This window comes from Lagenorhynchus albirostris, chromosome 11 (assembly GCF_949774975.1).
Source record: "Lagenorhynchus albirostris chromosome 11, mLagAlb1.1, whole genome shotgun sequence".
Classification (NCBI taxonomy): domain Eukaryota; kingdom Metazoa; phylum Chordata; class Mammalia; order Artiodactyla; family Delphinidae; genus Lagenorhynchus; species Lagenorhynchus albirostris.
In genome coordinates, this window is record NC_083105.1 from 10,374,864 (window position 1) to 10,389,320 (window position 14,457).

General features: G+C 53.8%; 1 protein-coding gene across 6 annotated transcripts in view; it reads left to right on the top strand.

Moving 5' to 3' along the window:
* The window catches only part of PLA2G6 (phospholipase A2 group VI), a 49,884-nt gene that overhangs the window by 27,172 nt on the left and 8,255 nt on the right, over window positions 1-14,457 (top strand). For 5 of the 6 annotated variants that reach the window (XM_060165169.1, XM_060165168.1, XM_060165167.1 and 2 more), the window contains exons 8-12: window positions 3,355-3,463; window positions 4,498-4,656; window positions 6,446-6,524; window positions 8,929-9,092; window positions 10,826-10,976. In XM_060165169.1, the coding sequence (XP_060021152.1) occupies window positions 3,355-3,463; window positions 4,498-4,656; window positions 6,446-6,524; window positions 8,929-9,092; window positions 10,826-10,976 (662 nt within the window). The remainder of the gene's footprint in view (window positions 1-3,354; window positions 3,464-4,497; window positions 4,657-6,445; window positions 6,525-8,928; window positions 9,093-10,825; window positions 10,977-14,457) is intronic. The other variant, XM_060165172.1, reaches the window with a different exon arrangement.

A 14,457-nucleotide genomic window follows, 5' to 3' on the forward strand; every position in this document is an offset into this window, starting at 1 on the left:
GGAGGTGTTGGTACCCACCTGACAGAGTGGTTGAGTGGATTCAGTGATAGACATCCGGTAACTCTATGAGGGATGTCTAAGTAGCACATGTAAGACCTGGCATGGAGTAAGCATCCCCGAGACGTTCGTTCTCCTTCCCTGCATCATCAGGGAAAACCATTCATCTGCATGTTGCCCTTATCTCCCTGGTAGACGCCAAGCTCCTGGAAGGCCGGGCCTGCTTACACATCTTGGTGGCCCATGGTAGCTGCTGGTCACCTTTGCTGGTTCATTAGAGAGCACAGTTCCTGCCCTTAAAGCCCCTACAGTCTGGTTAGACACCTACAGCATGAACATACTAAATGCAGGGGAGGGAGTGTTATTTGTTACAGACATGTGTGTGTGTGTGTGTGTGTGTGTGTGTGTGTGTGTGTATCTGTAGCAAACCATATGTACCCATAATTCTGTTCAACATGTCTCGGAGTGATAGAATAGGAGATTCCCCTGGAACTGTAAAAGAAGGAGATTTAGGACAAAGTAAAAGACATCCTGTTTTATACCAAAGGTCATAATTGTAGAGGGGATGTTGCCCAAGGGACTGAAACTATAAATAAAACTGTGGACATTTTTAGCACCGAATGGGCCCTTTGAATTATGTAGTTGAACAGTTCTTAAACTTTTTGGTCTGTTTGATCCTTTTATGCTTTTCAAAATTATTGAGAATCTCAAAGACTGTTTATTTGAATGTTATCTATCCGTATTTACCATATTAGAAATTAGAAGTGAGGGATTTTCAAGGTACTTATTAATTAATTAAAAAAAAACAATAATTTACCAAGCCCATGCTAACATAAGTAACATTTTTATGGAATATCGACTTTATTTTCCAAAACAAAAAATAATTGGAAAGAGTTGGCATCGTTTTACATTTTTGTGAATCTTTTTAATGCCTGGCTTCAGAGAAGGCATGGATTTTCCTATCTTCTGCTACATTTATTCAGTATGTTGTTGCATATGTTAAAAATATGAAGAAACTCTGGCCTCACATAGATATGTACATAGTTGGAAAAGATATGTAGTTGTACCTTTGCAGATAATTGTGGGTATTCTTTCTTTCTTTCTTTTTTCTTTTTCTTCTTTTTTTTTTTTTTTTTGGCCACGCTGCGTGTCTCTCGAGATCTTAGTTCCCCAACCAGGGATTGAATCTTAGTTCCCCAACCAGGGATTGAACCCGGGCCCCAGCAGTGAAAGCATGGAGTCCTAACCACCGGACCGCCAGGGAATTCCCCCTGGATATTCTTTCGTATTGCACCAAAACTGACAAGGGGTAGTTTCTGACAAGTTGGTTGCAGTGGACACTCTGAAATCATCTCCTCGGACTTTTCACTCTGTTACCGTGAAAACCATTGGCATCTTTTGCACTTTGCCTGGCTCTTTACCCCCACACAGCTTCGTGTCATTCTTGGAAAACATTGGTTTGCTGAGTGTGCCTAGCTACCAAATGTTGACCCATTTTGTTATATAGTCTCAAAACCCCACAGTTGTAAATATCACCACAATTTCATCAGAAAAGTCTTTAAATTTGGGGAAGCTGTCAAGCCCATCATGACATAGAGCAGTGTTGTAGAATTCCAGTTCTTTTTTTTTTTTTTTTTCGGTACGCAGGCCTCTCACTGTTGTGGCCTCTCCCGTTGCGGAGCACAGTCTCCGGACGCGCAGACCCAGCGGCCATGGCTCACGGGCCCAGCCGCTCCGCGGCATGTGGGATCTTCCCGGACCAGGACACGAACCCGTGTCCCCTGCATCGGCAGGCGGACTCCCAACCACTGCGCCACCAGGGAAGCCCACAGAATTCCAGTTATTCTTTGAAAGCTTGAGTTCTATCACTGGCACAAAATACTGCCAGCTGTTTTTCTTGAAGTGATAGGCTCACCGCATTCATTTTTGAGAAAATACCTCCTAGATACCCAACGCTGAACAACTGTAGTTTGTCTGCCAGTTGTTTCTCGACTAAAAACAGTTTCTCTTGCAAAAAAAGCAGCTCGTTCTGCTTGCAGCTGAAGCAGTCACGCAGTGCTTTTCCCGAGACAACCATCATACGTGGTTAGGCCACAGAAATGCCTTGTGCATACTGTGTATTTTATGACAACGAATACACCAGTGTCGAAACTTAATGAGATTACCATTTCTTACGGCTTCATCAAGGGCCTTCTTAAGTGAAGCTGGCTGTTTAATGAATGAATTTACTTTTTACGGTGAGTGCGTGGCAGAGGAGAAAAGCATGATGACTGTTACTTTGGTGCCACTGCCTTGCTTCATGCTAAGGCACCAGCAGTTTTATCCACAGTTGTTTGTACACCATCGGTGCAAAAGTTAACACAGTGCAAATGCAAACAACACCTTGATGTTTTCATGAATATGGTTCTAACCTCTTGAACCCTCCAAGGGGTCTCCGTATTCATAGGGGTCCACAGTGCTTACTTTGAGAACTGCTGACGTAGGCCATTGCTTCCATACTCAGTCACCTGCGCACCATGTGTGCAGTTTCTGGCGGACTCACGAGCCACTTTTACAAGTTTGTACTGAATCATTGCTTTAATTTGGCTTGCTTTTAAGCATAAATTTATTTTGAAGGAACTGTTATATTACACTGGTAAACCAGTGCCACAAATAAAAGGTAACCAAAGAAGAAATACATAACTAATGGTTAAAACACACGTTTACCTGTGCCCATATACATCCTAATGGTACACGAACAGCAGTTTGGAAAACGGCTTTCTAGACACACCTCTTCATTCTCTAGGCAAGGAAATGAGGCCCCGAGAGAGGGAGGTGATAAGCCCAGCACTCAGGTCTCCTGGCAGCCAGTCTGTTGGTTTGTGCTGGGAAAACACACCCAGCCCGGCCCCGCTGCCCAGGCTCCAGACGTTCAGTGCGCATTCTCTGGGGAGGGGGTTGCCGTCAGGGAGGATGTGTGCTCGGTTTCCCCCTCGGAACCGGGGCCCTGGACTTGATGGGGGCCTTTCCTCACTCACCCTCTCCTGCTGGTCTTGCGAGCGACCAGCAGCTGACTCTTCAGTGGCCCCACGGCTCCTGGGTCAGGGGTCACAGATGTTTTGCTTCTTTAGAGAAGGAGCTGGTGGGGCTGGGGGCTGGGTTATTAAATTCTCACCTGGGGATACTTGTAAGCCTGTTTGTCAGGGCAGTGGCAATATGGGATTGACTGCGGGTGGGGGTCAGAGGGGTTCCAGTGTCTCTCCCCATGCTGGTGAGAGGTCCGCCAAGTTGATAGCTTGGAGGGGAAGAGGCTGGGGTCCTTTCTGTCTTCATTTCCCTGAGCTGTTGCATATTTCCCCCTCACTCCATCACCTACAGAAAGACAACATGGAGATGGTCAAGGCCCTCATTGTGTTTGGGGCAGAAGTGGACATCCCGAATGACTTTGGAGAAACTCCTGCGTTCATAGCCTCCAAGAATAGCAAACGTATGTGTTCTACACTCTGGGACCAGAGTTGGGCAGGGGTGGGTGCGGGGTGCAGGGACTGGGGAGCAGGGAAGTCCCAGCCATCAGTTGCCCACGTCCCGTCCATACCCGCCCCCAGTTGCTCCCTGCACAGAGTGGCTAGAGCAGTGGGAGGCCCAGAGGGGAAGTTTCCTTTTCCCAAGAACAGGGCCCCTGACCACTAGATGGGGGCCCCAGGGGGCTTGCCAAAGCAGTGTCCTCTTCTGTGCGGCCACCATCCTGCCTCAGGGTGCCAGGACTCTGGGGAGTGGGGGGCAGGGTAGGCAGCGGCAGCAGCCCTCTTCCCCACTCTTGGGGAACTCACTGACGGAACCACTTGCAAGAACAGCCACTAGCCGATGCATGTGCTGCATGACACGTTACCCCCGGTGCACACAGGCATGTGCTGCATGACACGCGTGCACCCCTCACGCACACAGGCACCGTGCATGTGCTGCACGCTGGCTCAGTGAGCCTTGGCTTCAGGGCTGGAAAGAGCAGATCTTCCTCACCAGAAGGCTGGCGCCCTCTGGAAGGTTCCGGGGAACTGTGGAGGTTGCTGTGGGTGTGTACCTGATAGCGTTTGCAAGCAAGCGTGTGCGCATGTGCATGCATGTGCGTTTTCAGTTATCCCATCCGTTAGATGGGAGTAAATGCCCACTGGCTGGTTCATTCCTGCTGAGCTCTGAAAGCCTCAAGAATTGCTGAACGTGGAGGTGGGAGTCCTGCTTTCTTGACTGGTGTAGAAGGGAAAGCGGGGGTTCCTCAAATACTCGGGCCAGGCGACACCGACCTCCTCCTTCCATGTTCCGAGTCCGACTCCTAGGACCCGCCCCAGCCCCCAGCAGCTGCTTTGGATATAACAGACTAGAGCCAGCACGCCCTGGGGCACCCCCGACCCCCCACATACCCAGGGGGCCTGGGAGAGGGGACCGTGTATGGAAGGGAGGGACCTCTCACTTGCACATCGACAGTTTCTGATCCTGTGCGATCTCCCCCTCCCCAAACATGACAAGTCGTCACCAGGAAGGCGCTCCTAACTCTGCTGAGAACCGTGGGGGCCGACTACCGCTCCCCACTCGTCCAGGGGGTCTCGGCGGAGCAGTGCTCCCCAGCAGCGCGCTCCTTCTCCCTGGAAAGATCTCCGCCCCCACCGATCAACTTCAACAACCTCGGTAGGCAGCTCCCCTCCTCTCTACCTGGCTCCCAGGCCCTTGGGTCAGAGCAGTCCCTGTGGGAAGGAAACGGGGCCCCATGGGAGAAGTTGTTGAAGGAAGCAAAGGAGGGTGGGCAGCACTTGTCAGCCTCGGGTGCAGCCAGCAACCCGTAGCGCCCAGAGGCTGCTGGGGTCCCTGGCTGATGGCCCGCGGTCCATTTCCCCCAGAGGGTGCCCTGGACACCCATGAGGTGGGGACTTTCTTGGCCTCTCTGTGCCCTGGGAGCTCGGGTGGGCAGTGAGGGGTGCTGGTGGTGGCTCAGAGCCCTCAGCCCTCTGGCTGTGACCGGGAGCATTTCGGCCACGCTGCTGAATCTCTGTCAGATCTCTGTGTGCTCCTCTTCCGGCCCCTTTGGTGACCTACTGGCCAGGCAACCAGGATCTGCCCCATGCATCCTTGGTGTCCGTGGAGACAGCCCCTGAGGAGGCGGAGACCTTCTCTGGGCTTCTGTGGGCTGGCCCACCCAGGGCCCCGGATTGTTTGGGAGTGGGCTTCCCGGAACAGGGCAGTCAGAGACCGATCCTTGGCACGCTGGCGCTTTTTTTTTTTTTAACTCTTGGCGAATCAGACGCCAGCATCTTCAGCCAGGATACCCCGGCCAGCCCTGGAGCTCAGGACGGGCAGAGCTGGCAGCCACAGTTAGTCCTTCTGGCTCCGCCTCTCTCCTCCCCCTGCCCCTCCCCACCCAGGACCTGCCCCCCATCGTTATCTCTCGATTTTACAGGCAATCAGCCACCTAAGCCAGGCTGGATGGTGGGCCTGGGGCGTGGCGTCAGATGGGTAATGCCCTGGGCCTAGAGGGGCCGCAGAGCCCGCTGTGCCCCAGGTTAGCTGCGCCTCTAGTCCCCGCTGCTCCTTTCTCTCAGCTGCACGTCCCTCTCCCTGGTGCTCTGTCCACGCCTCTCCTGGCCAGTCTCCCACTTACCTTGTCCCCTCTGGCCACTTGCCCTGGTGAGGGGGAGATACACTGCCTGCCAGCCTGCCGTCCTGCTTTGCTGCTTCTAGACTCCGTGCACAGCTGTGGGAAGGGCCCGTCAGAATCGGGATGACGTGACACTGCTGGGCCAGGCGACCTGGGGCCGGGCTGCTTGTCCGGAGGGCAGCTAATCCATTTGATGGGCGTGGGATGGGCCTTGGGCACAGGGGCAAACGTGGATGCTACGGGTGGGTGCATCCGATCTGAGGCCGCTGAGGAAGTTTCCAGACCTGGGATCAGGGCAAGAGGCATCTGGAAGATGGTCGGGATATCTCCATTCCTTCATGGAGTTAAACCCCAAGGAGTGTCCTGACTCTGCCCTTTTGGCTAAATGACCTTGGACGAGCTGTATAACCTCTTTGAGTCTCATCTGTAAATTGGGGGCAATGATTCTGTGACGGTGGCTGTCAGCAGCACCGGCTCCTGTGCAGGAAGAAGTGCTTTGTGAACTGCACACACAGGGCACGTGGGGGGCGCTTCGGGGCTTTGCGAGGAAGACACAGGAAATCGGGAGCTGGCCGGGCAGGGTGGGGCGCCATTCCCAGAGCAGCGGGCTCCCCTCTGCATTCCAGCCCATCGCTCCCTGAGGGGCCTGTGGCCTCTGGCCCTGCTGTATCCTGGGATGAAGAGCCCTTCCAGGGGGTGGGAGGCGGATGCTCCTGCTAGGGACAGTGGGGTAAGGGCACAGCTCCAGATTTGCCCTCAGGACCCATGGGGGGGCGGGGAGCGGCACGTGCCTGGCCCCAGCCCCCCCTGCCCTGTGCCTCACAGAACTGCAGGACCTCATGCACATCTCCCGGGCCCGGAAGCCGGCCTTCATCCTGAGCTCCATGAGGGACGAGAAGCGGACGTAAGTGTCGGGGGCAGGCTCATGGGCAGGGCCTCTGCCGGGTGCCATGCAGCAGGTGTGGGACTTTTTCTAGTCTGTCTCTGGCTCTGCAGGGTAGCTCGCACTCTCTGTAGTTCACAGCAAAGAGACTGAGCCTTTAGGGAGGCTGGGCCTGCTTCTCCATCAGTCACTGTGCCGGCTCCGGGCCACACAGTGGAGCTGGCTGCGGCCCTGTCCCTTCTCTCTCCGACCCTGTCATGGACTGTCGGGGGAGATGGCCCCGCTCTCCTCTGGAGGGAGCCCCCAGCTGCCCTGATGCTGACATTGCCTCCCTCCAAGAGCTAGTGGGTGGGTTGGTTCCCCAAGTATCTGCCGTATACCCAGGCCCATTCTAGGAGGCAGGCTGGGGTGATGGGCACAAAGGGAAGAAACCCAAGCCCTGTCCCTGAGGACAGTCCCTGGTGACAGTGGTTGTCAGAATCAGTGCCCACCAGCTCGGCGAGTTACCAGGACAAACGTGTTTCCTGTCAGCTGTGCTCTCTCCACCCTTCCCTGTAATGCTGGAGGTGGTTTATCAGTTCTCTGTTTTTTACTATCCTGTGTGCCTAACAGCCTTCCTAGGGAGGCATTAGTAACCTTGTTTTGCAAATGCAGAACTTGAGGTTAAGTGACTTGTTTAAGGTCAGAGCAGACTCAGCCCAGGGCTTCCGAGTCCATGCCCTTTCTGCTCCTGCAGGCTCTCTCCTGGCTGCACCCCTAGTGCCCTCCCCTGCAGGGAAAGCTCTCTTCTCCCAGAAGCAGCTCCTAGGACCAGGCAGCCACATCGGTGGCTGGGCCTCTCCTTGTCAGAAGGCTCGGCCTCCCCTTGCTGTAGCCCACTCGTTTCCTCGGCCACCCTGTGCCATGTGCCCTGAGGGTGCACCTGCCCTATTGGCCGTCTCCCCCTTCCCTCCCACTGCGCCCCCCCTCCCACACACACCCCTGCGCAGGCGCCGAGCAGGGTACCAGAGGGAGGACTGACAGGTCCCCACCAGTAAGAGGAAGGAGGCGGCAGATTCTCCAGCAGGGCTGGGGAGTCTGCACAGCCTGAGCGCCCTCCCTAGAGGTGGGGCAGAGACAAGAGTCAGGATACCCCTGTGAGGACCTCCCCACGCAGGTGTGTGAGGACCTCCCCACGCAGGTCTCTGAGCCACACAGCTCAGCCCTGCTCCCTCCATTGCCAGCCCCACATCTTCAGAAAGGTCTCTTGCCTCTTTGCTCCAGCCTCCCTGGCCAGGGGCCCTGCAGGCCTCCGGCGACAGCACCGCCTCCTCTGACACGCTCTGGGCTTGCTGCAGGACTGGGCAGCTTGTCCAGGAAAAGACGAGGGACCCCGCAGGCGGGCGGCGCAGGCTCCTTCATCTACCAGCTGTGCGTCCGTGGGACGCCTCCCACCCGCAGAGCCGGGCCTTGCCCTCATGGGGGGAAGAAAGGCAGCAAACAAGTGACCAAAAGCAATTGCGGATGGAAGCGAGAAGGGCTCTGCACCACAGAAGTGGGTGGGGCAGGGGCAGGCTGAGCGGGAGCGTCCCGATGGCATCGGGCAGGCTTCTCTCAGTGGTGACATTTAAGCTGGGATAGAAAGAAGAGGAGGAGACCGGAAGGAAGGTTCCAGGTCTGAGCACAGACGATAGAGGCCTTCTTCCCCGGGGCAGGGGCTGGGCGTGGCGGGCCGTAGGGAGACGGGTCAGGATGTGTTGGAGAGTGTGTGACCCGGGAGTCCACAGACCCCGGTCCAGATCCACCTGTGTGACTCCGAGCTTCGTGTCCTCACAGATATGCACAGGGTGACAGGGAGTATGCACCTGGAAGGGGTTTGGAGCATTTAAGTGAGCTCATGCTGGTGGAAGCTCCTTATGACTCCTGACGCACAGACGGTCCTTCCCCCGTGTTGCTCCCCCCTGACTGGAGGGGCCTGACCTTCTTGGGCGCCTGTTCCTTGTGGCCGCAGGAGAGCAGCCCTTCCCCCAGCCTTGTTTAATTCAAACAGACTTTTATCAGGCACCTGCTTCGGGTCAGGTCCGGGACTGGGGATCTGGATCTGACCAAAACCAAGTGGCCTTGGGGAGCCCCTGTTCAAAGTGTGGGAGACAGACCCAGGCGTCTGCCGAGGTGGCACATGGCCAGGGTAGTCTTCCCTGCCCCCTGCTGCCCTCACCTTCCTGTGTCTGTCTCTCTATTGCACCTTTCGCCTCCTGAAGTCCTGTGTTTATTCCTGTACTGACTTCGCTACCACCTCCCCGAAGCCCCGGTAGCACACGAGCTCTGCAGGGCTTGGTCTCCACGCGCGCAAGCGGCTACCACGGGGCAGGTGCTCAGGGACACGGCATGCAAAGTGCCGGCTGTAATGGGACCCTCTTCTCTCCCACTGCTGTCCCCACCACAGCCGCGACCACCTGCTCTGCCTGGACGGAGGGGGCGTGAAAGGCCTCGTCATCATCCAGCTCCTCATCGCCATTGAGAAGGCCTCGGGCGTCGCCACCAAGGACCTCTTTGACTGGGTGGCGGGGACCAGCACGGGGGGCATCCTGGCCCTGGCCATCCTGCACGGTGAGGGCAACCCCTGGGCTGCTGAAGCAGGACGGGTTGGGGCTGAGACCTGCCCTCAAATGGGGCTGAGTTTGTTCTCCGAGCTTTGCGGAGAACGTCATGGGGGAGGGGAGGGCCCATAGGCCCTTCGGGGGGTGGCTGGGGTGTTGGGGTCCGAGGCTGGAAGGAGGAAGGGCTGGGGGGTGGGCTAGGGTGATGCCCACCCAGCCACAGAGGACAGAACTGGTTTCACTCTCAGCGTTGGGAGCATTTTTATACCGGTTGCCATGCCCCTGCAAGGCAGACACAGAAGGGCCTCAGAACTGCTGGAAATGAGGAAAAGCATTCTGAGGGTGGGTGGAGTTGGTGGCCTCAGGAATGAGGAATGTGACTTGGTGGGGTCACAAATGCCAGGGCCCTAGTCTGCACACTTCATTTTACCCACACAGGGTAATGGAGGCCCTGGGGGGAGAGGTGACCCCAAGTCACACGGCCCACTGGAGGGCTTGCTGGGGCTAGGAGTCCCAAGGACGCCCATCCCAGCACTCCCCAGCGACACAGAAAACCCACGCAGTTTGCTGTCACTACAACCTCCCAGAGGTGACGGGGCATTTTGCTTACCGGACAGACTGCCGGGTAGGCCTTGTCTCGGCTCGAGCAACGTCTCCTTTATGGAGCTGTCTGGGCTGCGTGATGCTGCGTGTGGGGGGCCCCCTCCGACCGAGCTACCACCCGGCGGGAATTGTCTCAGAATCCCTGACTGGGGATCCCTGCCTGGGTTGGGTTCCGTGCCCTCCAACTCGTCCTGCAGATCTGAAGGCACCAGGAGAGGACCCTCCCCCTCCAGGACATCAAGGCCTTCGGGCCAGGCCTGTGCTGGGTGCTAGGCGTGCAGGGCTGAGTCAGGTGCACGCCCCACCTCAAGGAGCCCCGGGTCCCATGGGGGAGGCGTAGGCATCCGGGTGTTCCCAGTGTGAGGAGGCCATGGCCCGGCACCCAGGGTGTGTGTGGGAGGGACATGGGGCACAGCCAGCCCAGGAGGTGACCTAGAGCAGCGTCCCGTGGGGCCCTGGGAGGAGGAGGATTATGTCAGCAAAGCTGCTGGGACTTCTGTCCCCTGGCCTCTGGGGCCCCGTGTCCCCTCTCTGGTCTTCCCTGAGAGAAGGGCCAGCTCAGGGCTGGCTTCCGCCCGGCTGGGCATGAGATCTGGGCGTGGAGCAGAGTGGGCGGAGGTTCTAGTTTCTCCTCCAGAAAGGGTCACTTCCTTCTTCAGGGGACATTTATCCCCCATGCAGGGTCTTCAGGCGCCCGGGGGCTATGGAAGGGATCTGAGAAGCCCTCCCCTCCGCAGCCCCCCGCTTGCACACCCCTGGGCCGACTGGGGCGTGCTGGGCAGCTTCTCCATACTGTGAGGTGCAGCCTGCCCCTTGGAAGCTGTCTGTTCTCGCGGGACAGGGCTGGTCTTTCTACTCCACGGCAAATGGGGTGGATCTAGATTTATAAGCTTTTACACGTTCAGGACCCCTTCTTTAAAGAAAACATGCAAATTACGAGTACAAGGTTAAGTGCCGAGCCTTGGAGCTGCTGAAGGGGGTTTCTGCCTGTGGGGGAAGTTGCGAGGATGGTCCCAGGAGCCCCAGCTTGGTTGGTGCTTTGGTAAATCTTCCCCCCCGCACCCCGCTGGTTCCTGTGCTCAGGCCCCCTGTCAGGGCAGCCCTCGCATCTCTCCCCACCTCCGACCCCCTTGTTCCTAGGCAAGTCCATGGCCTACATGCGTGGTGTGTACTTTCGCATGAAGGATGAGGTGTTCCAGGGCTCTCGGCCCTACGAGTCAGGACCCCTGGAGGAGTTCCTGAAGCGGGAGTTTGGAGAGCACACCAAGATGACGGATGTCAAGAAACCCAAGTAAGCCTCCTCCCCCTCCTTTTCGGGAGCACAGCGGCTTTGGCCCCAGCCATGCACCCTGTCAGCTCTTCCTTGGAGCAGAGGACTCCCTGCCCTGGTCTGATTAAAGCTGAATGGGGGGGGGCGGCTGGGGAACACAGGTGCAGAACACCCTCGACCCATATCTGATGTTTTTCCACCCAGACAGCACATCCCTGGGTCAAAGGGGGTTGGTTCTCGTCCCTCACACACACACTTGCTGAGCACAGCTCTGCCCCCCCGCACTGCCTGTGTGTGTGTGTGTGATGGGGTGATGCAACCATCAGGTGGGAAGGCTTACGATCTGGTTAGGAGATAAGTGACCTAAAAAAATGGCAGCCACACAAGGCAGCATGTGCTTATTAAGAGGTCCCAGAAGAACCTTCAGCACCACCACTTCTTTGTAGTATTTATTTCCCATCCTGGAATTACATTATTGTCTGCCTAATGCCTGGCTTGCCTGCCAGACTGTGAGCTCCGTGAAGCAGGAACGTGACTGCCTTGTTTTTCTGTTGCCCCGCCATCTAGCACAGTGCCTGCCCCAGAGCAGACCCCTGAAAAGTGTTCAGCAACTGACTATCCGTGGAAGCAAGGGGGAGAAAGGACTGAGAACAAGGTGGTCAGGGAGGGCTTCCTGGAGGAAGTGAGGTGTAAGCGAGCCCTGGAGAGTTGGGAGGATTTCTTTTCATAGTAAAGCTTTTTTTTTTCCATTTAATAATAACACATAGTTTTTTAAGAAAATTTGGAAGTTTTGGAAAGTAAAAAGAAGAGGAAAATATCCATGATTTATTAACCAAAAGTTAATGTTTTGAAAAACATTTTTTGTATATTTTATCCTAGACATTTTTTTTTCTTTTCTGTGGTGAAATAGAACATACATTTAGAAAAGGACATTAAACAGTTCCATGAATAATTCTAAAGCAGAAACCCAGATATGACCACCAGCCAAGTCCAAAAGCCCCTTGAGTGTGTGCCGGCCCCCGTCATAGCTCCTGCTTCCCTCCACCTCCCACGGAGGTAACCATTCTCCTGCAACCCGGATTTCCTGGACTCTCTGTCTGGTTTCGGCACCTGAATGCAGCCCTGAGCACGGTTCCGGTCCTGCCTGTCTCTGGGCTTGGATGGAATCCTTTTGTGTGTTATCCTTCCTTCTGTCAATGCCGCATTAGTCAGCATGGTCCCTACTGTTGGGTGAAGCTGTACTTCGTTCATTCTCACGGCTCATATGACTATGCCCCCAATGGCTTATTTCTCCAGATACCTTCAACGGGCACTTGGGTCGTTCCGTTTGGGCCTCTTGAGTCTGCAGTGGACATCTTGGGACTTATCAGAAGACCCCGTGGGGCACATGCGTAGGAGTAGAGCTGCCAAGTCTGCTTGGCCTCAACCCTTAGATTCTGCCCAGCTGTTTTCCAAAGTGGTGGTTTCTATTTCCACTCCCATTAGCCATGTTTGAGAGTTCCTGGCACTCTGCATTCTTGCTAACATTGGTTATTGTCAAACCAATTTAGCTTTATAACGTTTTTGTCTTTATAAATCTGGGGTGAAAGATACTGTCTCTGTTGATTGGAATTTTCATCTTCCTGATTACTAGTGAGGTTGAACACCTTTTCATATGTTTAGAGACCATCTGCATTTCCTCTTTTATAAAGTTCCTATTCAAGTGTTTTACACATTTTGGGCACAATTGGGTTGTGTGTTGGGGGTTATGAGGCTTCTTAATTCTCTTTTTTATATTTTGAAAACTAGTCCTTTGATGGATTTCTTCTCCCACTCTAGGCTTGTCTTCACTCTCCTTATGGTGTTTTGTTGATGAGCAGATGTTCTTTTTTTTTTTTTTCCCGGTACACGGGCCTCTCACTGCTGTGGCCTCTCCCGTTGCGGAGCACAGGTTCCCGGACCGGGGCACGAACCCACGTCCCCTGCATCGGCAGGCGGACTCTCAACCACTGCGCCACCAGGGAAGCCCGAGCGGATGTTCTTAATGCACCAGAATTTAGAAATGTTTTCCTTATTATGATTTGTGCTTCCGTAACTGGAGGCACAGAGCTGCTTTCCTGGGTCTCAGGTCGGGAAGCTCCCTCCATCTGCCTATCACGTTTAGGTCTTTTATCAACCTGGAGTTGATTTTTGTATCAGGAGAAATCCAATTTCCTGTTTTCCCCATGAATAACCAGTTTCCCCAGCCTCATCTGTTAAAAGTCTGTCTTTCCCTCCACATCGCAGGCCTTGCTTCCTAGTGGGTCCAGGGTCCTTCTTGGGTGTGTTTTTGACCACGGAGCCCTTATTCTGCAGTGTTTATAGCAAGTTTATAGCAGGGCTTCCCACCTTGTCCTTCTTCAGGACTATTGTTGGAGGCCCTTTAGAGAAGTAGTTAAGAGCATGTACCTTGAAGTTTCCTTTTCTCGAAAATGGGAATAATATACTGCCTGCTTCCTGGGGCTTACACGAGAAGTAAAAAAGTTGTGTTTATAAAGCACGTAAAAAGCACCTAGCACGTAGAAGTGCCGTATAAGATGTGGGTTACTTGTTGCTATTTGCGCTTCCATAGAGATTGTAGAATCAGACTGTCAGATTCTACAGAAAAGCAAATCCTGTTGGGATTTTGGTTGTGATTATATTGAATCTGTATGCTTTATTTTTTTCTTATTGAAGTATATTTGATTTACAATATTGTGTTTCTGGTGTACAGCAAAGCGATTCAGTTATACACACACACATGTATTCTTTTTCATACTCTTTTCCATTACGGTTGATTATAGGATATTGAATATAGTTCCTTGTGCTCTACAGTAGGATCTTGTTGTTTATCTATTATATATATAGGAGTTTTCTGTGAGCTTATTTAGGGGAGAATTGACATCTTAAAACACCAAGTCTTCCAATTAGGGAACATAGCAAAACATTCCATTTGTTGAAAGTTTGTCAGTACAGTTTGATAATTTTATCTATAGCAGTCTTACATACCTGTTATTTTTATTCTTTTTTTTTTTTTTTTTTTGCTGTACACGGGCCTCTCACTGTTGTGGCCTCTCCCGCTGCGGAGCACAGGCTCCGGACGCATAGGCTCAGCGGCCATGGCTCACGGGCCCAGCCGCTCCGCGGCATGTGGGATCTTCCCGGACCGGGGCACGAACCCGTGTCCCCTGCATCGGCAGGCGGACTCTCAACCACTGCGCCACCAGGGAAGCCCTCTCAGAATACTTTTTGCCTTGACTTTGTCTGATATTAATATAGTTATCCTAGCCTTCACTGGTTATATCTGCATGTGGTGTGTCTGTGCTCGTGCTTTAATTCAGCCTTCTTGATCCCTATGTTTTACATGTCTCTCTTGTAAATAGCCTATAGTTGGACTTGTTCTTTATCTGATCTGTGCATTTAGTGTATTTATAGATTTTTATTGCATAGTAATATATTTAAGTTATTTAATTAGTTAAGTCTGTTTTAGCTGATTGGTTTGGCT